At 44.1% G+C, this 26405-nt stretch overlaps 1 protein-coding gene across 10 annotated transcripts in view; it reads right to left on the bottom strand.

Moving 5' to 3' along the window:
• Positions 1 to 229: 229 nt before the first annotated feature.
• The window catches only part of BRD9 (bromodomain containing 9), a 101222-nt gene continuing 75046 nt past the window's right edge, over positions 230 to 26405 (bottom strand). For 9 of the 10 annotated variants that reach the window (XM_073630662.1, XM_073630661.1, XM_073630666.1 and 6 more), the window contains 4 exons: positions 25936 to 26047; positions 12876 to 12972; positions 9593 to 9760; positions 230 to 339 (listed from right to left, as the gene is read on the bottom strand). In XM_073630662.1, the coding sequence (XP_073486763.1) occupies positions 248 to 339; positions 9593 to 9760; positions 12876 to 12972; positions 25936 to 26047 (469 nt within the window). In that variant the 3' untranslated portion in view covers positions 230 to 247. Of the gene's footprint in view, positions 340 to 9592; positions 9761 to 11688; positions 11724 to 12875; positions 12973 to 25935; positions 26048 to 26405 lie in introns of those variants that run through there. The other variant, XM_073630669.1, reaches the window with a different exon arrangement.

Genomic DNA, 26405 nt, shown 5'->3' with positions numbered 1-26405 from the left:
GCGCGCGTGTGCATATATATATATATATATATATATATATATACACACACACACACACACACACACACACATACATACATACACACACACACACACACACACACACACACACACACACTACCTGTAATATTGTTTTGAAGAAATTCATATAGTATTCTATTATGTATAACACCACTATGGGTGGAAATCTATATAGTCAACCTGGCTTAATAAAGACAATACACACACATTCTACATAAAAAAGGCTTTAATTAGGGTTATCAGGTTCTGGGGACTGCAGGAATTCATAAGGGTCTGGAATGTCCTGTTGCTCTCCAACGCTCAGACGAGAGGGACTACCTTTAATTTTGAAAAAAAAAATAAAAAATAGTTATTCACGCTGAAATTAACAGTTTACTTACTTAAAATGAAAAAACGGATATATTTAAAATGATTGTAAAGTCTTGTTTTTTTTAAGTTAAAAATAACCAGCATGTTATACTTACCTGCCCTGTGCAGTGGATTTGCACAGAGCAGCCCAGATCCTCCTCTTCTCGGGTCCCTCTTCAGTGCTCCTGGCCCCTCCCTCCTGTTGAGTGCCCCCACAGTAAGCAGCTTGCTATGGGGGCACCTGAGCCGAGCAGCAGCTCCCTGTGTCCATTCAGACATGGAGCTGCCGCCCGGCCCCACCCCCTTTCTCTCCTCATTGGCTGACTGACAGCAGCAGGTGCCAATGGCGCCGTACTGCTGTCTCAGCCAACAAGGAGGGGAGTCCTGGGCAGCCAAGACAATCCTGCAACATCGCTGGAAAGAGATTGGGCTCAGGTATTAGGGGGGCTGCTGCACACAAAAGGCTTTTTTATCTTAAGGCAAAACCTTCTGCCTTTACAATTACTTTAAGGTCAACATTAAAAAGGTAAATAACAAATGTATTTCTTTTGTTTATACCCATTATAAGCTTTATCAGCAACTCTTCTATTGACACACAAAAGACAGTAGTGTTTCTAAAGCAAAGCTATGATTAAGGCTAAAATGTGTAAGCAGGAATGCATGGAGACATTTACATGTTGGTTTAATAAAGGAAAGTTATTGGAGCTCATTGGCATGTGCTGGTCTATCTAGTTTTAATTACTAAACAGAACCATGGTAGAAACATTTTTTTTATTATTGAGGGACACAGGATTTAGAGACAATTGGATTATACAGCCGCCTACAGAAGATTTGGACATTGGCAAACAACCAAAATAAAATTGTGGCCATATATAACCCCCCCCCCCCCATCATGTCTCAAATTTCTGCTATTGTTCCAAGATGGACATCTTTCCGCTACTGAGAAAAGTTTTTACCTTTACTAGCCATTTTTTCTTCTAATGTTTGTCTTCAAACAAGCCTTAATTCACAACTTGCTTGAGTTCATCTCTTTATGTCTGGGGGCCATACCCAGATCTTGGTACACTAGACAATTGTGAGGTCTCCTGAAATGAGAACGTCGGGCACTGGACTCTGCTCGTGGTGCTTTACAGACCTCTGTGTACTGTGTTAGCCACAGAATCTTTCCAGGTTCACAGCTAAGGCACAGCTTCTGGTGTAACCCAGACTTTGAAGACTCTTTGATAAATAGGCCATGTTGGCTGAGCATCAGGAGCTACTTTGTTTATGAAATCAGCTAGTAGCCACAATTAATCCCTACATAGTAAGGAATAAAACGTAGATGAATTCAATGCTGTGTCACTAGGTGGTTAGTCATGCATGCGCACACAGTGTTCTTTTGCTGCCATTTAGCATGAGGTAGCACATTCCCACTATTGCTTCTAATTGCAAGAGGAACGTGGATCCACCTTGGTTAGTCCTTGCTGCCACTTACAGTGACCTAGTCAACTCTGGCCTTTTGAACCTCTCCTGTTTCCAGCACTTCGTTCAAAGTTTAGTCAAAGTTTTACCATGCATTACAGCGCAACACGTTGGACTCTAAACACGAGAGGAGCAGCCCTGTTGTGTCAGGCTCTGGCAACAATCTGTGGAGAGGATGTGCCGGTATTTCAAGATCTCATAGTTTAGGGACTCGTTGTAAAGCCTGGTTTTCGCTAGCAGATCCTGCACTGCAACCTGCCATTACATTAGGGGAATAGATAAAACCCTTGAATAGGAATCCAGCTTTACTCCATGCTAATCCTTTATTTGTAGAGTGATTAGAGTTCATGCTGACAGTCCTGCACTCTCAGCATGAATTCTACTGCACATATGGGTTATTGGATCTCTCTTATTTCCTATGTGGGTCTCCTATCAGTTAACATTTTCTATTCCAACAGAAGAAGCCTAGGCAACAGGCTGTGGAAAAAAAAAAAAAAAAATCACGCCATCCCCCACTCTGAGACCAAGAAGAGTTCCTTTCCTTATTCACAGGCTTCAGTCTCTAAGGCAAAACCCAAGTCAAGAGTCCAGTTTCTTTGCAAGCCTGGCCCCCAAATTCCTTAAACATGTGGGCAAGAACTCCTGGACATGAAGGGGCACCCCACTCTCCAAAGTCGGGGAGAGATCTGTGATCATTTGTGGACGATTGGATGGACAGAATTTCAAATGCCTGGATATTGGGCGTAGTTTAAATTGGCTTCAAATTTGTGTTCCACTCCCTACTCTCTCGTCTAATGTCCTCCAATCTTTCCATCACCACTTAGATTAGAAGACTTCAATGTAGCCCTTGCAGATAGTCTAGAGCAATGGGCTTTCTCCCCAGTTCCTGTATTAGAAAGGTTTCAGGGATTCTAGTCCAAACTTTTCATAGTTCCAAGGACAAATGGTGGATCTCAAGGCTCTGAATGTCTTAATTCGGTTGGGCAGATTCCATATGGAAATTTTGAAATCAGTCACAGTCTCAATTCATCAGGGAGACTTTCTGGGTTCAGCAGGCATAAAGCCTTAGTAGGCATTTTTCCAGATCATCAGCAATTTGCTTTGCTGTGGGTCCTCAGCAAATACAGTTTGTGGCCCTGTTCTGTCTATTGCACCCCACATAATTACTACGGTTCCAGCTGCTGTGCTCTGTCATTTGCCATCGAAATAGATCATCATTGTGCAGCATCTACGCAAAAGAGGCATGTCCAGTGTATCCTTGATGCACTTATCCAAAGAGATACCAGGGTAATCGTTCAAATCGCTTCTTGCATTGTAGTTCAGCTGACAAACATTTAAACCAAAAGGATCTGAATGTGGATGGAGAGAAGACTCGTCCTAGAGATCTGATGAAGTGTGTCTGCCAAGACTTTCAGGCACTAGCACAAGGTTGTAGTAAAAGGTCTGATTGTGGAATAAGACATCAGTTAGGCACTAGGATCTTGGGCCCTAAATTTTGTCCAGATGACAATGATCTGACAGACTGCCATAGAAGCAACCACAGGTTGCATGGTGGTGTCTGCCAAAGAAAAAGTTTTTATAGAATACTTCTTACCTCTGGTCTACTGGGTCTTTGAACACAGTATCTTGTCAAAACAAGAAGTGGCAGGATCTACCACAGGAACTGTCTACTTCTGTAGGAAACCTTCTTTAATAGTTTACAGTTAAACTTTGAAGCAAAGAAAACCTCTTTGGTGTGGTTAGCCCCCAAACAGTATTAGGTACTACCAGCAAGTGGACCTGGAAATTCTTAGCTGGTTTAGGCATTTTAAAAAAGGGAGCCCATGCTTGATAGGGGTCATGGTTAAGGGAGCTTCAGGACAGGAGTTCAAAAGGGCACGGTTGTGACACCGGTTATCTATAGCAGCGATAAGGCAGAAATTCTGCCCATGAAATTAACATTGTTGCAGAAAATTCCTCACTGGCTAGGAAAAAGGAAGCTGGTGTGGCAGACGGGCCAGCTTAATCAGCAGAGGAGGGCAGGGGGTCAGGTTGGGGCAACTGTTGCAGTAAAGAGTAATAGGGCCCGAGGTGGATAAACTACCACCCCTGTTGGAGCTAATTACTGAGCCTGAGTTATTAAGTCCCTGTGGTTCTTTTCCCTTTGCGCTTGTGATCTACCATATCATCTGCCATGTTGCAGGTGGTGGTCCCACAACTCATGAAAAAAAAAAAAAAAGATGATGTTTCACTTTTAAAAAAGGCCAAGAATCTCAAAACCTCCTCGAGGGAGGGCTTGGGTGGGAAAGGAGGAACCCATTTCCTGAGAATGGAAGCTCTAGAAGGTGGCAAAATAACTACCTAGATGGGTGGACGAGGAGGGAGGAATCCCATGGAGGTACCACCCTGTGGGAAAACAGAAGAGCATTGAATTCTATAAGACATGGCATGTAGCCAGAGGTGACAGTCCCTACCCCACGCATAAAGGGGAAGTATAAAATTGAGAGCGACATGCCTTCAACATAGGACAAGAGGATTTCAGCAAAGGCAAGGGGGTAGGGACTTTAAGGACATCTGGCCTGGTGAGGCTGATAGTCCATCCCTTGGGACTTTAATTGAAATTGTGGCCTGGTAAGGTCACATATTTCCATCCCTATTGTATATCAAAAGAAGGGGCGAGAACAGGGTGGTGGGACTTTAAATGAAGCATATGATGACGATAAAGTACAAATGGTGAAGTAATTGGAAGGATTTTAATAATTGTCATGAGGTACAGTCAAATATAGAACATGTAAAATATACAATACATAGCATTTATAGCATAATAATGTAAAACATAAAATGTTACAAGTTCATTGTCACATTGTATAATAGGCTATAACTTCCAAAATTTCACCAAGGAAGGTAAGGGTAGAAGTTGGTAATACATAGTAATCCTTGCACGGCCTATGACCACAAGATCCAAACCAGAAAGGGTAAAGAGGGTAAACATAATATCATGGGTACTAATTGGTAATCAAAACGTGTGGCAGCTCAACGCGTTTCGTGACTAGGCGGTCACTCGTCAGGAGCAAGCACATGATGAATCTGGGGGTAAGAGGGTTGGTTCAATTTAATAGGTTGTAAACATATATAAAATAGCGGGGTAAAACCCCCTATCTAAATGCCAATAGACTCACTAGGTTCGTATGGTGGCGGTGTGGTGCCGTGAAGCAAAGCCATCCGGAATGGCACTCCCACCCGGGAGCCGCGGCGGACATCTCCCCCGGAGCGCCCCCCGAGGCGACAACCATGGCAGGCAAAGGAACAAGGCAACCTGGACGAAAGAATGGGTGAAGGGGTGGGGCAATTAGTACCGGGGGAAAAAAGTGTGAGGAAGAGGGTGAAAGACCCAATTGGGGAGTGAAGGTGTGAGTAAAGTGAACAGCGAAAGGGGGCTGGATGCAGAGTGGAGTGCAGCTAGGGGTGAACCAAAAGGGGGTAGTGGGTGACAGTGAGAGGAGTGAGAGTACCCCCTTGCCTTTGCTGAAATACTAGATATAGGGATGGAAGCATGTAATTACCCTTTTTCCCCTCTTTTTTGCAACCCTGATCCTATGACCAATTTCCCTTGATTCATCTTTACTAGTCCATAGTGTACATCATAGTTATTTAACTACCCAACTCCTTACATATATATATTTTTTATCTAATTCCAGCTTTATCACATTTTTTATTCTGGTTTTGTACTTTATACCACCGAGTGTCAATATTGCCATGCGCTGGTCCGTCTTGGTTGTGGGTTGGGCCGTGCTGCTTGCCGTCCGGGCGTTCTCCTTTCCCGGGAGCTGTGACATGCCTGATGGGCCTCCTCCCACCCTCTGCCTTCCTCATGCTTGGAGGGGTGGTGGCGCTGTCACCGCACGTCAACGTCACGCATCCCGTGCTGGACGCCTGATGCTTCGGCGCCCGGCGCGTGGTAGCCACGCTCGCGAGCAGTTCAGGGGGGCGGCGGCGGTTGGGGGGTGGAGCGGTCCATGCCCGCCCTGCCTCCTCCCCCCCGTCATCCTGTTACGCTGGCGTGACGTCGGCGGCGTCCTCGCCGTGGCGCCTACTTGAGCGTCTTCCGGGCAGGTTCTGTCACTCAAGGCTCCCTGTACACTTGTTCGCACGCCAGTCCAGGCTCTGCCTCGCTGACACCCCTTCCCAGTACTCAGGTACAGTCATTTTTACCACTATCTCTGGTCTCTACTCTCACTCCTCTCACTGTCACCCACTACCCCCTTTTGGTTCACCCCCAGCTGCACTCCACTCTGCATCCAGCCCCCTTTCGCTGTTCACTTTACTCACACCTTCACTCCCCAATTGGGTCTTTCACCCTCTTCCTCACACTTTTTTCCCCGGTACTAATTGCCCCACCCCTTCACCCATTCTTTCGTCCAGGTTGCCTTGTTCCTTTGCCTGCCATGGTTGTCGCCTCGGGGGGCGCTCCGGGGGAGATGTCCGCTGCGGCTCCCGGGTGGGAGTGCCATTCCGGATGGCTCTGCTTCACGGCACCACACCGCCACCATACGAACCTAGTGAGTCTATTGGCATTTAGATAGGGGGTTTTACCCCGCTATTTTATATATGTTTACAACCTATTAAATTGAACCAACCCTCTTACCCCGAGATTCATCATGTGCTTGCTCCTGACGAGTGACCGCCTAGTCACGAAACGCGTTGAGCTGCCACACGTTTTGATTACCAATTAGTACCCATGATATTATGTTTACCCTCTTTACCCTTTCTGGTTTGGATCTTGTGGTCATAGTCATAGGCCGTGCAAGGATTACTATGTATTACCAACTTCTACCCTTACCTTCCTTGGTGAAATTTTGGAAGTTATAGCCTATTATACAATGTGACAATGAACTTGTAACATTTTATGTTTTACATTATTATGCTATAAATGCTATGTATTGTATATTTTACATGTTCTATATTTGACTGTACCTCATGACAATTATTAAAATCCTTCCAATTACTTCACCATTTGTACTTTATCGTCATCATATGCTTCATTTAAAGTCCCACCACCCTGTTCTCGCCCCTTCTTTTGATATAGGACAAGAGGAGAAGGAATATCTCACAAAAAGGAGATAAGAGCACCGGGAAAGCAAGTAAACAAGCTTTTCAGGATATGTTGTCCCTATGCAGCGGAAGAGAAAAGGGGGCACCCAAGGCGGGGAAAACAGAGCACGAACTGCCTCCAAGGAGTCGACCACAGAACCTAAAGAAACATTTTCATGGAGGGGCAATCGAGGGATGCCAAAAGGAGTATGTTCATGAAAACATGATCAGACGTATACAAAGTTGTCTGTTAATGAAGGCAGAATGTGAATAAGAAGATTAGATCCAGGTACCACACAATAAAAGGCAGGGGGATGAGCCCGTAAATGATGCAGGATCAACCAAAAAGAAGAAGTGGGATCATCAGCCTTCAGTCTAATGGTTTAAAAGTTAGGCACAGGAACCTGGTAGTAAAAGGCCTTTAAAGGTACCATGGGGTATGAAAATTTAGGCTGTAATAAGGATCTAATAAAATAGCACCACAGAGTGTAGTGATTTATGTAGCAATGCAAAGACTACATTGATGTGTGACTAGAATCTGAGAATAACCCATCACACTTTGCATTGCAATAGCTAGACAAAAAAAATATCATATGAGAGATACAGTTACAGGTCTATAGGAGACCAAGCAGAAGTAAACTACTGCAGTAATTAGGACAGATGTTTTTAAGGCACTGATCGGACAAGAGGCTCTATGTAGGATTCAGAAAGCCCTTGTTAATTTTCTTGAAGGGGAAGGAGATGACCTCCTCTTGTGACTGTAAAGCATTTTTCTAAAGCAGGGTAGACCAACCAAGCTCTAAGACATAAAAGTAAGGATATCCTGGAGCTTGGACATTACACATAAGTCCACGCAGAATAGTAAGGCAGAGGGCAAGAGTTGTAGTTTTGCAGAGAAAACTGAATTCTCTCTCTATATATATATATATATATATATATATATATATATATATATATATATATATATATATATATATATATATATATATATATATATATATATATATATATATATATATATATATATATATATCGGGACAAAGTTCAGTTCAGAAGGTGTTAATGCATGAATATAGTCCAGGGGAGGAGCGGGAAATGGCATTTATGACTGTTGGCACCTGAAATTTCCAGAAGTAACGATAGCTTTTGGAACTGGTGAGACATAGCGGCAGAGAATTCTACTTCAATAAGGGTTGCATTTTAGGCATAAGAGAGCGTTATTCAGGGGGCTGGAGCCGTGTTGATGTAAGATCCTGCTCCAGAACAAGGGAACAGCTATCAATTTGAGGGGAACTTTTAGTTTCTTCAGGGCCTGCAGCAGAATTTTCACTATTTGTCCTATATGCTCCTGCTCCCAAGTGCCTGTAATCTGCCGTTTGTGAAGTGAGGCTATACCCCTGTGGGATACTCCCAAGAGAGATGCGGACTGAGGGGTTGCAGCATGCCTGGTATGAAGGAATCACAGTAACCCAGGCTCTAACAGAGTTCCTGTGGCTGTCACTCTGGAGTATTAGGCCACAGCAAACGATCAGTTTGCTTCGTCAGTGGAAAATAGCAGTTGGAAAGTAGTAGAAGTCTTATAAGCACTACATCACTAACTAGAGAGCAACACCTGGGTAGCAAGGCGAGTGCCTAATGCTGGCCATAGACTATACGAAAAATCGGCCGAACCCATGAAAATTCGGCCATGAGAGCACACGATAGTGCCATCATGTAATGACAGATAAATCGTTCAGTAGACATAAATGAATACATTTTTTGTTTTTTTACATATACCTAGTGCAAACAGTTCGGACGGGAAACACATTAACCTTTCAGTTTATCGTTCGTTAGAAAATTTCCTAACTTGTCCTTTGTTTGCTCAGCTCAAAAACGTCCCAACGATTATCGCTTTTGTGCCCATTAACTGGCCGAAAAACGAACTGTCTGACTGAATTTCAACCGATTTTTTGTATAGTGTATGACCAGCATTAGTATGAACACACAACCTGTCTCCTCTCCCCTGAGAGAACCGGGATTTGTATGTTTACACACACAGATCCCGGTTCTCGCTGTCACGAGCGATCGCGGGTGCCCGCCGGCACTTGTCCTTCGTTTTTTCGCCTCAAAAACGTCCCAGCAAATTATTTTGTGCCCATTAACTGTCCGAAAAACGAACGAACTGGCCAAATATCGGATAATTTTTCGTATGGTGTATGGCCAGCATAACACAACATTCAGTCCCCGAAGCAAACATTACAGGCCAGTCCCATTGCTGTGGGGCCAGGTACAGGTAAACAATCCAGAAACTGCTAGTGAGCTGTTAAGCAATAAGCATCCTGTTTTTGATAAGTGTCAGTCGAATGAGGAAAGGTAATCTGGGGAAAACAGAAAAACTAATTCTAACAGGAAGAGGGGTCCATCATTTGAGGACACTAACAAAAAACTGGAGCCTCATGGAGTTGGTTCGGTTATATGATGGATACAGTTGGAGGGGGGGGGTTGTTTTGTTAGTGCTGCCTGAGCAAAGTTCATTGTCCAAGGATGAATTCCTGTGTCCTGTACTGTAGAATTAAGATAACAGATTTTGGGTTTACAAACATTTTAATGTTAGTTGATGCATTTGGGTGGACACTTTAACTGTTACCTGAAATTACTTTTTAACCCTTCTTTGCACTTCACTGACCCCCCCTTATTAAAACACATGACTCACCAAGATGATGGTGATCTCTTTCGGAGTTGTTGGATAAAGAACTTATGTTTGAAGATGGACGAGAGCCAACTCTGTCATTGTGTACATCATGGAAGTCATGCAAAAGCTTAGCTGTATCATCCAAGTTAAGATGTCCATCCTCATGGTCTAGCTCTTTCTTCACTTTTCCTAGTGGTTAAAATAAATCTTTTAGAATAAATGAATAGAATATGTTACCTGTATGTAAAGTCATTTTTTTTAATTGTCTAGGGAGTGGATAAAGACCCCTATCAGTTTTTTTTTTTTGCTCTGTCTGATTGGGGAAATTTCCCTACATTCCTAACAGAAATACAAAAAAAACAAAAAAACAAAAACCATCAAAGGGTAACCCCCCCCCCCTTAGACAGTTTTAATAGATCAGAAATACTTATAGATTGAAGATGTATGCCCACTTCCTATTCTGGTGACAACGATCAAATGTTGGATTTAAGCTCACTTCTGTCCCCATGACAATGGTCAACAGGACAAACAGGGAGGGGGGGGTATCTTCCAGCAAAGACCCTACTGGAAAACATACAAAGATGAAAAGTCGCGCTAAATGGTGAAAAGAAATCAATTAATATATATTGCCCAAATTAAGTGCAAAAAAAAAATTATCTGGGTGACACAAAATCAAGAAAAAAAATGCAAAATTAAATGCATCAACTAAAAAATTATACATATTGGAGTGCATAAAAATCAATACAATCGAGTGTTGTCAAAAAAAGAAAAAAAGGAAAAAATATTTTTTGCAAAATAAAATTGAAAATATCCACTGACTGAGGTGAAAATACAAAGAAAAACTGAAAAAACCCCATAGTTAATCAATATAAATAATATTAGAATGAATCCCTATTGAGTGAAAACAAAAAAAGTCCAGTAAAACATGTTGATCCAAGAAGTGATGTTTAGGTGAAATTCCACACTCAAGTGACTAAGTGAATAGGTATATACTCCACCACAGAAACAGCTGCCGCTTACCAGAAGGCGGTGGTCCCTTATTACAGGGGACCACACTGAGCGAGTGACTGTAACCCCAGCCTGGGATCCCACTGGCAGGCACCAAACTCCTCAGCGTCAGAAAGGATGGTCAGCGTGACCACGTCCGCTAGTGACGAAACGACGTAGGGAGGAGGAGCCACGTCCTGACGTCACCGCTGCACGTCCAGTCCCGGAAGCTACGGGCTGTTTGGAAGCTGGACAGCTTAGTCGTTTATCTGCCTTTTTACATCTCTAATGCTGTAAGTGTTCATTTGTCTTTTTATATTACAATAAATGTAAAGGATTTACGCTATGTGGAGCCTTATATTTATTTTGGTGACAATACTGCCTTATCCATCGATTCTTCCACTGATCCTTCCACTGACCTCCGCTGACCATCCTTGCTGACGCTGAGGAGTTTGGTGCCTGCCAGTGGGATCCCAGGCTGGGGTTACAGTCACTCGTTCAGTGTGGTCCCCTGTAATAAGGGACCACCGCCTTCTGGTAAGCGGCAGCTGTTTCTGTGGTGGAGGATATACTTATTCACTTAGTCACCTGAGTGTGGAATTTCACCTAAACATCATTTCTTGGATCAACATGTTTACTGGACTTTTTTTGTTTTCACTATATGGATTCATTCTATATTATTTAAATTGATTAACTCTGGGGTTTTTTTCAATTTTTCTTTGTATTTTCACCTCAGTCAGTGGATATTTTCAATTTTATTTTGCAAAAAATATTTTTTTTTACCATTTAGCGCGACTTTTCATCTTTGTATATTTGTACAGTGTCGTATAACACTTTTTAGTTGCAGCTCATCTTTATTCTTACCTTATAGCACAGTATATTTTTTTTATATCCATTACTGCTGGAAAACAGACAGCTATACAGCAAAAATAAAGTGCATAATAAGCAGCAAAAGGTATATACTCTTACCAGCAGAATTCTGTAAACTCCTAAGTGCCAATGGAGTCATGAGAAAATTATAAGGAAATACTAGATTTTTTTTTTTTTTTTTTTTACCCCATAGACCGCACTAGAGCATTGTAAGACTCAGACATAACGTGCTGCACTGTGAAACTGGTGAGAAGGCTGGTCTTTTCTCCCCAAAGTCAGTGCCAGTTTAGAAATCCTGCAGCGTTTAAGAGATAAAAAAATTGCATTTGCCTTAAACTGCATACTATACAGCTTTACTTTTACATTAAAATGTGTTATCAAACATATGTATTAATAAATACAGAACAACATCAATTTGTGTCTTTTATATCTGCCCAGAGTTAAGCTTTAACCTTCTATGCTAAGACATCTAAACATATTGGATACCAACTCTGCATTTAAACAGGTGTTCTATTTCAGATATAATGCTTAAACTGGTCAACCGTATCAAAGTGACCCCCTTTCTGGATGTTCTACTGGCAAATATAACATTTTATACATGTCAAGTTATATTTTTAAATGGACATGTAATTCAAAAAAGTGACAGGTTCAGTAAGTGTCTTCCTTCCTGTCATTACATATTTATTTAAAAGAGAAGTATGGGTATTTTTTTTTTTTTTCTTAAGATTGATACTTACCTAGGTGGATGCAGCATTGGTCCGATGCTGCATCTGTCCCCCCCGGCTTTAACACTGAGAACCGAGCAATCGAACACTGCTGATTGCTCAGTTCTCACAGCTCCGTGAACAGAGAGCTGCTGACTGTCAGTCAGCAGCTCTCTGCTCTGCCCCCACCTCGCTCACTGAAGCGCTGGGCTGTGGAGGGGGCAGGAGCGGCCGGCTCAGACTCTCAGCGGCTCTCTGAGAAGCTGAACCGGGTGCCGGTCCAGTGATCTGATCAGAATGACTCTGACGTCAGTAGAGAGCGGACTTTAGCCTGTTCTCTGCAGAAAAAGGGTCACAGGCGTGCACAACGAACTGCACTCCTGTGATCCACAGGAGAAGTACAGCCAAACAAGCTTTGGCTGTACTTCTCCTTTAAAGTATACAAAATTTAAAAAATGGTGACCATGTACTGCAATAAGTGTCAATAAAGAATCCTTGTTTTTAATCCAGAGTAAATAACGTACAGAGGTTTGTTAACCAAATGTAAAACCAAAGACTTCAATACTTTGAGTCACCAATCCAAAACAAGTTTGTAAATCAGAGATTAGGATTTTCCAGGCACTAGCATTTTTAAAAGCTTATGAGTTTCTCCCATAAAGGTTTTCTTTTAATATTTAAAGAAACTCTGGTTAAAAACACAAAAAAACAACAATAAAGACCTATGAGAATCTATGTAAACATACCTAAAGAATTGAGAATTGACATTTCAAGAGATACATCAGAATATGATTTCATGGACAAAAAATCAAGAACAGAATTGCTGCCATCAGAGTCTCCAATCTGAAAATGAGAAAAAAAAAACAAAACACAACAGTGAATATAGAACTCCATGGGCCAGCAGCTTTACCATTCCACTGATGACATGTATGCATAGAGGAAATGGTTTGGAACCACCACCCAGGGGGTTTATGACAGAAAAATAGGATTTATGACTTAAAATACGTTTCTATGATCACAGTAAGGGATACAAGTTCTTTAGTCTTTACCAGAGAAATAACTTGTTTTTTTGGCATTTCAGAAGCCACCCCTTGAGCCTTTTAGGAATATTTCCTGATCTAACCTTACTTGAAAGGTGGCCTTTCTTATTGCGATTACCCCTGCACAGAGGGTCTCCGAGTCAGCTGCATTATCCTTTGTACAACATAAAATTTTGTTTAATTCCTTAGTGTTACACAAATACAAAATTGTCCTAAAGCAGGGGTGCGCAATTAATTTTTCCAAGGGGCCACATGAGAAGCTTGGACTCTTGCAGAGGGCCAGACCCATTACAAAACAGATTGTGTTGGATGCCTGCTGTAATGGGGAGGAGGGTCAGGTAGATGACTGACATCTGTGGCAGACTTTGTCACTGCTGCCCTGGAGGGGAAACACACTATGACCGGCATGTGGCAGACTTTCATCACATGCTGGCATGTGGCAGACTTTAGTTGGGTACACATGGACCGAAAATTGGATGGTGCAGCAGGAACCGGCCAAAATTCGAGCAGTGTGTACAGTTGTCTGTCCGACAGAAGCCAGTCTGACGACCGGCTTTTGTCAAACGGACATGGAGGAAAACCAGCATCTGACCAGCGCTTGCAGGCATTAGCTGCCTGCGCTGATCAGTGTATTCTGGCAGGGGTGGAGGGGGGTGTAGTCCACCTTTCAGAATACAATTGGACAGTGGGGAAAATCACCATACCAACATTGCTTCTGTGATCTGTCACTTTGTTTGCATTCAGTCCGCCTTGTTGTACAAAGAAAAAAAAACAAAAAAACAAAAACAAAAAAAACCACCACACATGCACACACACACACTAGCAGTGTGTACCAGACTTTTATCACCACTGCCGTGGGAGAACACACACTATGACTGGGCATGTGGCAGATTTTTATTACATGCTGGCATGTGGCAGACTTTAATTTGGGTACACATGGACCGAAAATTGGATGGTGCAGCAGGAACCGGCCAAAATTCGAGCAGTGTGTACAGTTGTCTGTCCGACAGAAGCCAGTCTGACGACCGGCTTTTGTCAAACGGACATGGAGGAAAACCAGCATCTGACCAGCGCTTGCAGGCATTAGCTGCCTGCGCTGATCAGTGTATTCTGGCAGGGGTGGAGGGGGGTGTAGTCTACCTTTCAGAATACAATTGCACAGTGGGGAAAATCACCATACCAACATTGCTTCTGTGATCTGTCACTTTGTTTGCGTTCAGTCCGCCTTGTTGTACAAAGAAAAAAAAAAACAAAAAAACAAAAAAACACCACACATACGCACACACACACGCACACACACACACTAGCAGTGTGTACCAGACTTTTATCACCACTGCCGTGGGAGAACACACACTATGACCAGGCATGTGGCAGATTTTTATTACATGCTGGTATGTGGCAGACTGGCACGCGGGAGACTTTCTAATTGCTGCCCTGGGGGGGGGGGGGGGAGAGAACACCACTATACAGCTGCATGCAGTAGATGTGTGATCTAAGCGCTGACAGGCAGAGTAGGATTGCTTGAAAAGCTGCATGTTCCCGCGCCCTAGGAGGAGAAACACTATGCTGCTGCAGGAAATAGCTGGGTGATCTGAGCGCTGCCAGTAGGATCGTCACAGAGCAGACAAAGGCTGGATGTTCCCCCACACTGCTTCTCCTGCCCTGGGGTGAAAAACATGCAGCTGCACTGGATGTAGATGTATGATCGAAATGCTGACAGGATCAGCACAGACAATAAGAAGCTGGATGTACACTCAGTACACTGGAAGCAGAACAGGCCAGTCGCAGAGTGGCAGGAAAGCCAAGCCTCCCTGCTCTGTCAGTCAGCATCTCCCACTCTCTTCATGCAATTCGCCTTTTCTACATGGTGTGTACACAGACAGTTGTCAGTATGCCTCTCTAAGCCTCTTAGGCTTAGAGTGGCATGCTGACACTGGAGGTACCAAGGACCACACAGGCAGAAGCAAAGGGCTGGATATGGCCCATGGTATTTACCCAGGTCTGGCCTAACGCTTCTTTCTTCCATAAGATCTTTCTTCCAACCTAACTAGGACATTGTTCTTGCTTCTTTATGTCCTGATCCAAGAGAAAATGTCTCTGTTAGGCAATCAGATTCCCTCTTCTAAGCAGCGCTGCTCAAGGCCGGTCCACATATACACCTCACAAACACTTAAAATGGGTGTCGGCCCAGTTAGCACACCTGTGCATGTAGTTATCAAAGAAGAGCTGGAGGGCCACACTTCCATCTCCGTAATTTATATTTACTGAAGGTTCACAAGTATAACAGCATACACTATAGTGAGCACAGTGGGAGAGAAAAGGTGGGGGGGCTCCTGCAGGGGGCTCCCTGTTTCGGCTCCATCACTGCTATAACCCAAATCACCTGAAAGGTAGCTGCATATAACCCATGGTAAAAATGAAATATCCTGTGATCTGTACTGTACGACTAAGAATTATTTTTTTTAACCACTTCAATACTTTTAATCCCTTTCTTCCAGGCCAATTTTCAGCACTGTCTCACTTTCAATGACAATTACAGTATGTCACAAAAAATAGGATTTTTTAAAACAGCTTACCTGTAAAATCCTTTTCTTTCGAAGGACATCACGGGACACAGAGCCACAGTAATTACTGATGGGTTATATAGGTATCACTGGTGATTGGACACTGGCACACCCTATCAGGAAGTTCAACCCCCTACATAATCCCTCCCCCTTGCAGGGATACCTCAGTTTTGTAGCCAAGCAATATAGTGTATTAGAAGAGGGGCGGGACCTCTGTGTCCCGTGATGTCCTTCGAAAGAAAAGGATTTTACAGGTAAGCTGTTTTAAAAAATCCTATTTTCTTTCTCGAACATCACGGGACACAGAGCCACAGTAATTACTGATGGGATGTCCCAGAGCAATGCTACCTGAGGGGGGGGGGGAACCACGACTAAGTAGGGTGCAATCAGACCTGAGGACCCTGTACCGCTGCCTGCAGCACACTACGCCCAAAGGCGATATCCTCATGCCTTCTCACATCCACCTGATAGAATCTGGTGAATGTATGAACTGAAGACCAGGTTGCGGCCTTGCAGATTTGAGCCATAGAGGCCTGGTGATGCACTGCCCAAGAAGCACCAATAGCCCTTGTGGAATGTGCCCTGATCTGAAAACGGAGGAATCTTCTGTTTCAAACCGTAAGCTTGAATGATCAACTGTCGAATCCATTTAGAAATGGTAGCTTTTGACGCTGCCTGTCCTCTATTGGGACCCTCTGGCAGCACAAACAAAACATCCGTCTTGCGTATCTGAGCAGTTGCCCCTAGATAGGCCTTAACTGCTCTTACTACATCCAACGAATGTAGAGATCTCTCTTCCGGAGAACAGGGATCTGGAAAAAAGGAAGGTAGAACAATGTCTTGGTTTAAATGAAAATCAGAAACCACCTTCGGTAAAAAACTAGGATGAGGGCGTAGTACCACTCTATCCTTGTGTATAATCAAATAAGGCTCCTTACAGGAAAGAGCTGCTAATTCTGATACTCTTCTAGCAGAAGAGATGGCCACCAGAAAAATTAATTTCCTTTTCAACAAGACCAAAGGAATCTGACTTATTGGTTCAAAAGGCTGTTTCTGTAACACAGCCAGGACCAAATTCAAGTCCCAGGGGTTTAGGGGCGCTTTAACCGGAGGATTAAGACGCATCACCCCCTGCATAAAGTTTCGGACCAAAGAATGCGAAGCAAGTGGCCGCTGAAATAATACTAATAAAGCAGAGACCTGGCCCTTGACGGTACTCAAGGCCAGCTTCATCTCTAATCCCATCTGTAGAAAATCAAGGATTCTACCTATGACATATTTCCTGGGATGCCAACCTCTGGATTCACACCAGGTTATATAAGCCTTCCAGACTCTATGATAAATCATCCTGGAAGCTGGCTTCCTTGCATTAATCAAGGTAGATATGACAGGACCTGAGAGCCCACGACTCTTCAGAACGTGGGTCTCAATAGCCAAACTGTCAAATTTAGCGTTTGTAAGGCAGGATGGAACACTGGACCTTGAGATAACAGGTCTGGGCGTTCCGGTAGTGTCCACGGGGAACCTACCGTCATCCTTACTATTTCTGCATACCAAGTCCTTCTGGGCCAAGCGGGGGCCACCAGAAGTACCGACTTCCTTTCCTGCCTGATCCTGCGAAGGAGTCGTGGTAGTAGCAGAATAGGCGGGAATGCGTAAATCAGTGAGAACCGATGCCACGGAATCACCAACGCATCCGTCCCGCATGCAAGAGGATCTTTTGTCCTTGCCACAAATCTGTCTATCTTTTTGTTGAATCGGGATGCAAAGAGATCTACATCTGGAACCCCCCATCTTTGGCATATGGCCCAAAAGACGTCGGGATGCAGAGACCATTCCCCTGGAAGTAACTGCTGGCGACTTAGATAGTCCGCCTGCCAATTCTCTATTCCCGGGATGAAAACTGCCGATATGCATGGCACATGCATCTCTGCCCAGACTAAGATCTGGTTCACCTCTTTTTGAGCAGCTCGGCTCCGAGTGCCTCCCTGATGATTGACATAAGCCACTGCTGTGGCATTGTTGGACTGGATCCTGACTGGACAACCCTGTAGCCTGATAGTCCAGGCCTTTAGAGCTAGATGTATCGCCCGGATCTCCAGAATGTTGATGGGTAAGGTCCTCTCTGTCTTGGACCATACCCCTTGGACCGCAGCCTGTTCCAGAACTGCTCCCCAACCTGACAGACTGGCATCTGTTGTTACCACCGTCCAGGTGACCGGTAGAAAGGATTTCCCCTTCTGCAGGTTTTCGGGTATGAGCCACCAATTGAGGCTCTGACGCACCGCATGCGACAGGTGCATCGGAAAGTCTAATGCCTGAACCTTCTTGTTCCAGGTCGACAGAATACTGTGTTGCAGCATTCTTGAGTGAAACTGAGCATAGGGAACTGCTTCGAATGAAGACACCATCTTCCCTAGTAGCCTCATACAAAGGCGGACTGAGGGACCCTTCTTGGTCCTTACTGTCAGAATCAGCTCTCTCAAAGCAGTGATCTTTGCCTGGGGTAGAAATATCTTCTCCTGGCTTGTATCTATAATCAGACCTAAATACTCCAGTCTTCTTACTGGTTTTAGGAAAGACTTTTCTAAGTTGAGGATCCAACCCAGGTGTTCTAGATACCTGACCATGGTCCTCAAGTTTCCATTCAAAGAGGCTACCGACCGGTCTATCAAGAGCAGGTCGTCTAGGTATGCTATGACAGCTATACCCTGAGCCCTTAATCTGGCCAGAGGAGGAGCCAAGATCTTTGTGAACACTCGAGGTGCAGTGGCTATCCCGAAAGGCAGAGCCACAAACTGGAAATGGCGCCCTCCTACCTCGAAGCGCAGAAACTTCTGATGAGCAGGAAAAATGGGCACATGCAGATATGCATCTCTGATGTCTATTGATGCCAGAAATTCTCCTCCCTGCAGGGTGGGAACTACTGTTCGAATTGATTCCATGCGGAAGGATTGAATCCTTAGGAATCGGTTCAGATCCCTTAAGTCCAGAATGGGCCTGACAACCCCATTTGGCTTTTGGACCGTAAAAAGGTTGGAATAGAAGCCCAATCCCTGGTCCTTTGCCGGAACTATCATAATGACCTCCTGCGACAAAAGTCGCTCTAACGCTAGAAGGAGCGACTGCTTCTTCTCTGGGTCTCTGGGAACATTTGATCTGAGGAACCGAGGAGAGGGGAATTCCTGAAACTCCAGCTTGTACCCTAAGGTTACCGTGGAGATTACCCAACTGTCCTGGAAGTCCTCCTGCCAGAGCTCTGAGAACTGTCGCAGTCTTCCCCCCACTCGAGTGAGCGGGGGCGCCCCCTCATGCAGAGGTCTTAGTGTTTTGCCTAGTAGGCTTCTTTCCCCAGGACTTCTTTTGTCCCTGGGGTTGACTCTTGTCTCTGGACCCCGATGGAGGCGGCCGTCGAGACTGCCTGGAGGCTGAAGCCCCCGGCGCTGGGGAAAGAGTCCGTTTGAAAGAGGGACGCTTACTCTTCTTCTTGACAGGTAAGAGAGTGCTTTTCCCACAAGAGATTCTCTTGATATAGTTATCCAAGTCCTCTCCAAACAACCTTGCACCACGAAATGGAAACCCAGCCAGTAGCTTCTTACATGGTGCTTCGGCTGACCAATTTTTCAACCATAGGATTCTATGTATATGCAACAACCCCAGTGAAAGACGGGAGGTTTGCACGATAGAATCTCTAATGGCGTCAACCACAAAGCATAAGGCCGCTGGAAGGTTAGCAAACCCCTGGGCCTGCTGTTCAGGTAATACTTTGATGACCTGCTTAACATGGTCTCTTAAGTATTGACAGACTCCAATCACTGCTACTGCAAGTTGGGCCACTGATCCTGCTAAGGAGAAAACATCCTTCAATAGGGATTCCATCCTTTTATCTACAGGATCCCTGAGCATCTGAGCATTGTCTACAGGACAAGTCAGGCTATTATTTACGGAGGAAATGGCGGCATCAATAGCCGGTATTCCCCACATTTTAATAAACTTTTCTTCCATCGGATAAAGTGTTGAAAACTTTCTCGGCGGAAAAAAACGTTGGTCTGGGTGATCCCACTCAGAATAAATGAGCTTTTCAAGTAAAGTATGAACAGGAAAAGCATGTGCTGCTTGGAAAGGTTTCAGTGACCCCAAAGCAGAAGAGGATTCTTTAGCAGTTTCAGGTATGGGCAACTTAAATGTGGAGCGGACCAATCCAGTGAGGATCTGCACTAAGACTTTCTCCTCCTGGGAAGTCGCAGAGGGTCCCTCTCCACCTGATTCCTCCGAAGAGGAATCATCCGTCCCATCCTGAACCTCTGAAAGGGATTCATCTCCTTTATCCCAGAGCTCCTCTGTCTGAGGGTCTTGGGGAACAGAGGAAACCCTAGTGCGTTTTCTTCCACTGAGTGAAGACGTAATCACGGCCATTAATCTTTCCTGTAGACCATTAATGGTTGAGGAAAAAACCTCTTGTGTAATATATACAGGAGCTGAAGTGCCAGAAGCAGGTGTAGCCCCTGACCCCGATGGCTCTCCCTGGCTAGCCGTCCCTGGCCCATCTTTAGGGGGGGGGGGGGGAGGATGCTGCCGACAGGGGGCCCTCAGAACCTGAACGAGATCCCCTAGTGTCTCTGGTTCCTGGGGTGCTTGAACCTCTTCTACCCATAGTGCAAAGCAACAAGGTGTGAGGTATACAAATGAACACTGCCCGCTGAGCGATGTAGTCTGGCTAAAAGCCTTGCTACCTAATGCTCAGTCTGGTGTTACTTCAGTAAATGCTGCCTAGGAGAATGCCTGTGTCCCACCTTACATGCGACCGTCAGCTCTGTGTCTCTCAGAAGGCTGAGTGCACCTGTACAGAGTGCCTTTAATAGCCTGCAGCTGGCCTGAGTGGAAGTCTAAGCACTCTGTGCTCTTGGCAGCCCCCGGTGGTCACAATAGGCATAGCATGCATTTACCTTAAAGGAGAAAAGCCACTAGAACTCAAAAATTCTGTGGAATCTCCTCTTACCTTATCCAGCCGCAGGGTGCTGTTTACACAGACCCAATCTTCACCTCTCACGGTGGGCTCCGTTTGAAAAAAACGTCAGAGACTGGGGCCCCCTACGAATAGGGGATCCAACAGTTCTGGGACCGTAAAGCACCTCGCCAGAAATTAGGAAGTTTAAAGCCATTTTCTGATCTGCGGGGTCCAGCTCTCTAAAAAGAGAAGCATTACGGGTAAAACCTCGTTTCTTCGGACACGAGGCCCGGGTACCATTCAATTCGGCCATGAAAAGACACTTTGAATGGATCCGGTTCGCCTGGCTTGCCCCAGTATAGGATCTTAGGATATTCCCTTTGGAGCTCAGCACAGGACATCTTTACACGTCCATCACCTAAGACACTGGTGTAAAAACTGAGGTATCCCTGCAAGGGGGAGGGATTATATAGGGGGTTGAACTTCCTGATAGGGTGTGCCAGTGTCCAATCACCAGTGATACCTATATAACCCATCAGTAATTACTGTGGCTCTGTGTCCCGTGATGTTCGAGAAAGAAATAAGTACGCCCCTCAGACTTTTGTATATATTCTATTATATCTTTTCATGTGACAACACTGAAGAAATGACACTTTGCTGCAATGTAAAGTAGTAAGTGTACAGCTTGTACAACAGTGTAAATTTGCTGTTCCCTCAAAATAACGCAACACATAGCCATTAATGACTAAACCACTGGCAACAAAAGTGAGTACACCCCTAAGTGAAAATGTCCAAATTGGGCCCAATTAGCCATTTTCCCTCCCCTGAGTTATGTGACTCTTTAGTGTTACAAGGTGTCAAGTGTGAATGGAGAGAGTGAGAGCGATAACACCAAATATAACAAACCTATATTTGGTGTTATTGCTCTCACTCTCTCATGCTGGTCACTGGAAGTTCAACATGGCACCTCATGGCATAGAACTCTGAGGATCTGAAAAAAAGAGCTGCTGCTCTACATAAAGATGGCCTAGGCAATAAGATTGCCAAGACCCTGAAACTGAGCTGCAGCATGGTGGCCAAGACCATACGGCGGTTTACCGAGACAGGTTCCACTCAGAACAGGCCTCGCCATGGTCGACCAAGGAAGTTGAGTGCACGTGCTCAGCGTCATATCCAGAGGTTGTCTTTGGGAAATAGACGCATGAGTGCTGCCAGCTTTGCTGCAGAGGTTGAAGGGGTGGGGTCAGTCTGTCAGTGCTGAGACCATATGCCGCACACTGCATCAAATTGGTCTACATGGCTGTTGTCCCAGAAGTAAGCCTCTTCTAAATACGATGCACAAGAAAGCCCACAGTTTGCTAAAGACAAGCAGACTAAATGTCCCGTGGTTTGATGAGACCAAGATAAACTTATTTGGTTCAAATGGTGTCAAGCGTGTGTGGTGGCAACCAGGTGAAGAGTAAAAAGACAAGTGTATCTTGCCTACAGTCAAGCATGGTGGTGGGAGTGTCATGGTCTGGGGCTGCATGAGTGCTACGGGTACTGGGGAGCTACAACTCAATGAGGGAACCATGAATGCCAACATGTACTGTGACATACTGAAGCAGAGCATGATCCCCTCCCTTTGGAGACTGGGCGGTAGGGCAGTATTCCAACATGACAACGACCCCAAACACACCTCCAAGACGACCACTGCCTTGCTAAAGAAGCTGAGGGTAAAGGTGATGGATTGGCCAAGCATGTCTCCAGACCTAAACCCTGTTGAGCATTTGTGGGGCATCCTCAAACGGAAGGTGGAGAAACAAGATCTCTAACATCCACCAGTGCCATGTCGTCATGGAGGAGTGGATAAGGACTCCAGTGGCAATCTGTGAAGCTCTGGTGAACTCCATGCCCAAGAGGGTTAAGGCAGTGCTTGAAAATAATGGTGGCCATACAAAATAATGACATTTTGGGCCCAATTTGGACATTTTCACTTAGGGCTGTACTCGCTTTTGTTGCCAGCGGTTTAGACATTAATGGCTGTATGTTGAGTTATTTTGAGGTGACAGCAAATTTACACTGTTATACAAGCTGTACACTCACTACTTTACATTGTAGCAAAGTGTCATTTCTTCAGTGTTGTCGCATGAATAGATATAATAAAATATTTACAAAAATGTGAGGGGTGTACTCACTTTTGTGAGATACTGTATGTGGTCATGCAACACTGTAACCATATGAATTTTTTTTTGACCGATAGAGCTTTCTTTTTGTGGCATTTAATCAACACTAGGTTTATTTATTTAATTTATAAACAAACGAAAAAAAAGACAGAAAATTTTAACAGACAGAGACACACATACACACACATTTTTCTTGGTTTTGGTTATAAAAAGTTGCAAACAAGTAATTTTTATCCTTTGATGTGCGCTGATGAGGCTGCAATGATGATCAGTGCCCTGATTATGTGTAAATGTCTCACCACACTTGCCAGTTACCGGCTCTCCTCACGCTGTTACAGCGCATGAGGAAAGGAATGCCGATAACCGACAAGTTTGTTTGCATGTGATCAGCTGTAATTGGACACAGCTGATCACATTGTAAATGGCCGATGTGATTGGCCCTTTACCCTGATTTGTAATCAGCTGCATCCAAAGGACACAGCAATCACAGACCATGCCGGATGCGCACCCCAGGGGGCATGGCTTTGGGAGTTAGTGCATGGACGCCCTCCCAGAAAGAGTCAGACTTGCTGTAGCAGTTTTTTAGCTATAGCGCGGGCATGAAGTGATTAATTAATGTCTTATTTATTGACATAAATAATGAAAGAACCCTGCGTTAATGAAGCAGTTAGTGGTTTTATACTATATGTTCCGTTTAATGAAAAAAAAAAAGTAGGTGTGTAATTTTCATGAAATTAGATTTTAACTTTTGAAAGTCTTATCTTATAAATCATTATTTTAGCATGACTTTAAATGGTCCCTCCCCTTCTCAACACCTCACTTCTGCAGCAGGGACTGGAGTGCTTGTCAGGACAGAAGGACAAATGGAAGGGGCAAAATACCATCAAATTCTTGAAGAAAATCTGCTGCCCTCTGTCAGAAAGTTGTCAATGGGGAGGTTTATCTATCAACATGACCCAAAGCACACAGCAAAAATGACCACACAGTGGTTGACGGAGAAAAAGGTGAATGTCCTTTCATTGCTTAGTCAGAGCCCAGACTTAAACCCTGCTGAAAATCTGTGGAATGATTTGAAGACTGCAGTCCACAAAAGGTAACCATGAAATTTTCCTGAACTTGAGCAGTTCTGCAAAGAAGAGTGGGCAAATATTGCAAAGTTAGTAGAGACATATCCCAACAGACTAAAGGCTTTAATTAAAGCAAAAGGTGGTTCAACAAAAAAACTGACACAAGGGGTGATCCTTTTTCCAACTCGGTGATTCTGTCTTTGAATTTTTGAATGAGTAAATACAGCTGGATAAAAGAAAATCTGTCTTCATTTAAGGCTGCAAAGCAACAAAATGTGATTTTAAAAGGGGGGGGGGGTAATTCTTTTCTATACCAACTGTATATGTCATGTTTTCTAGAATTTAGACTATTGCATCCCAAACTTTGCCAACACGCTTACTTTAAGGTCATCTGGAGGTCTCACTGGAATATTTCTACTCTAGAACTGAAAAACCACCAACTAGCAGTGTACTATAACCTCAATTTATTCTGTCCACACAGAGGACTATCTGATCTGGACAATGATTGACAAGTTGACAACTTTTTAGGGGCTGGTGCTGATGGTCTTTGGCTGCATGTGCAACATGCTTTTAACATCACTTTGAAAAGATTCTGAGATTATTCAGACTTTACTGAACAGTGCATTTGACGTGCTTCAAACTGCTTTTGCATTTAAATAGGCTTGTATGGGGAGAGCAACTGTTTTGGTCTGAACTCCCCCATAGGACATGGGCCCTATTGCAAGAACAATTATTTTTTAGCCATACACAGCCCCGGGGGCAGATGAGGGATAAAGCTGGCCATAAATCGATCAAAATTCTGTTGGTTCAGCAGGGACCGGCCAAATATAGATCCATGAGTGAACATTCTTGTTCAACATAAGTCGATCGTTACATTGACGTTTGTTGAAAGGGAATGTTAGAAAATGTTTGTCTATTAGCTAATTTGTGTATTCTGACAGTGGAGAGTCCTGTTGTCAGAATACAATGTCTAAGCGGCAAGTTTCCTTCAGCCACCTCACCAGTGTGAAGGAATCCACAAACTTTTTTTTCATTCACCCTCTGCCTGAGCAAAAAAATTTAAAAAAAATTACCCATTTATGTCCAACTGAAAAGGATAACTTCACCGTTTTACAAAATATATGAACATGGGTGTAACATGTTATGAAAAGTGAACTTATCCTTTAAGAGTCAGTTCATGTCATGGGGGAGACTTGATGGACCACTTGGTCTTTTTTCTGCTGTCACTCTTCTATGTTAGATTATTATTTAAAAGCAGATGCAATCTCAGGCTCATGCAGACTTTAAGTGTAGCTGTCTACCTGTACCTTGCATGAGCAGGCAGTTACTGAATGACAAGAATCATCAATGAAGTACCTAGAGTTCTCATCAGCACCCTGGTAGTTCACTGAGAACTACATGCTGTCAGCCGCAATGGTTGATGGTAGTTGTAGTTCTCCCATTCACAGAACTCTGAATTAATAATGCGGCTGGGTGGGCGGAGCCCCCCCGCAGCCTTTTTTTCTTCTTTATTTATTTTTAATTGTGACAGCGGGTGCAGGGAAGGAGGTCCCTGGCCCACTGTCACAACATGGGCTCGGGGATGGAATGCGGGGGCTGCTGCATCAGTAACATGTTCCACCCTGGATACAGGTGTAACATATTATAGAAGGTGAACTTATCCTGTAACTTGCATTTGAATTCATGAGAATGTTGAGATGCGATTAAAAGCTTGAGGAAGGGTCGAGTGAGCAGGCCTGAAATAGTTTCCCTTTGTAATGTAATGTCGCTACTGAGGAAAAAAAGAAAATGGAGTGCTACAACACTGTCTCTGGTTAATTATAGACTTGGGTTTGTAGACTGATTACTGGACTGCACCCATGCTTAGACATTCAGGTGTTTGGGTACTGTGCGCGTGCGCACACACACACACACACACACACAACCTCACCCTATCCATCTCACAAGTGTATACAAGTCGCTATCCATTTTTTTTTATTTTGAGAATAAAAACCTGTTGGAGCCATACTCTAAAATATGCACCTGTTTTAACTGATAGAGAATTTTGGAATGGTCCCCTTCAGTTATCTGGTCTAGGAGGTCATTAACAAGTTTCTTTGCATATCCCCCACAGTCTTTTACGAACTCTTGCAGGCTGTAACAAGAATATAAATATCTATAAGCATATACTGAAAATACACACAGAAAGGACTGCAAAACTATGAACACTCAGGGCACTCTGGACAAAAGTACATATTTTGGGTATGTTCTCAACAAAACAAAATGTACACAAACCTCATGCAGGGGACACGTGTCCACGACCTTTAATACACAGTTATATTTGCAAAATTTAAAAGGTACTGGAAAAAAGGAAATTGAGGTATGTGCATAATTTACCCACTTGACGGCCGATTTACGTCGGCAAGGTGGCACGGACAGGCAAAATCACGTACATATACGTGATTTGCTTCCGCGGGTAGGGGGTCCGATCGGACCCCCCCCCCCGGTGCCCG

The sequence above is a fragment of the Aquarana catesbeiana genome, linkage group LG05 (assembly GCF_042186555.1).
Source record: "Aquarana catesbeiana isolate 2022-GZ linkage group LG05, ASM4218655v1, whole genome shotgun sequence".
NCBI lineage: Eukaryota > Metazoa > Chordata > Amphibia > Anura > Ranidae > Aquarana > Aquarana catesbeiana.
This window is presented reverse-complemented; position numbering and strand designations above follow the sequence as displayed.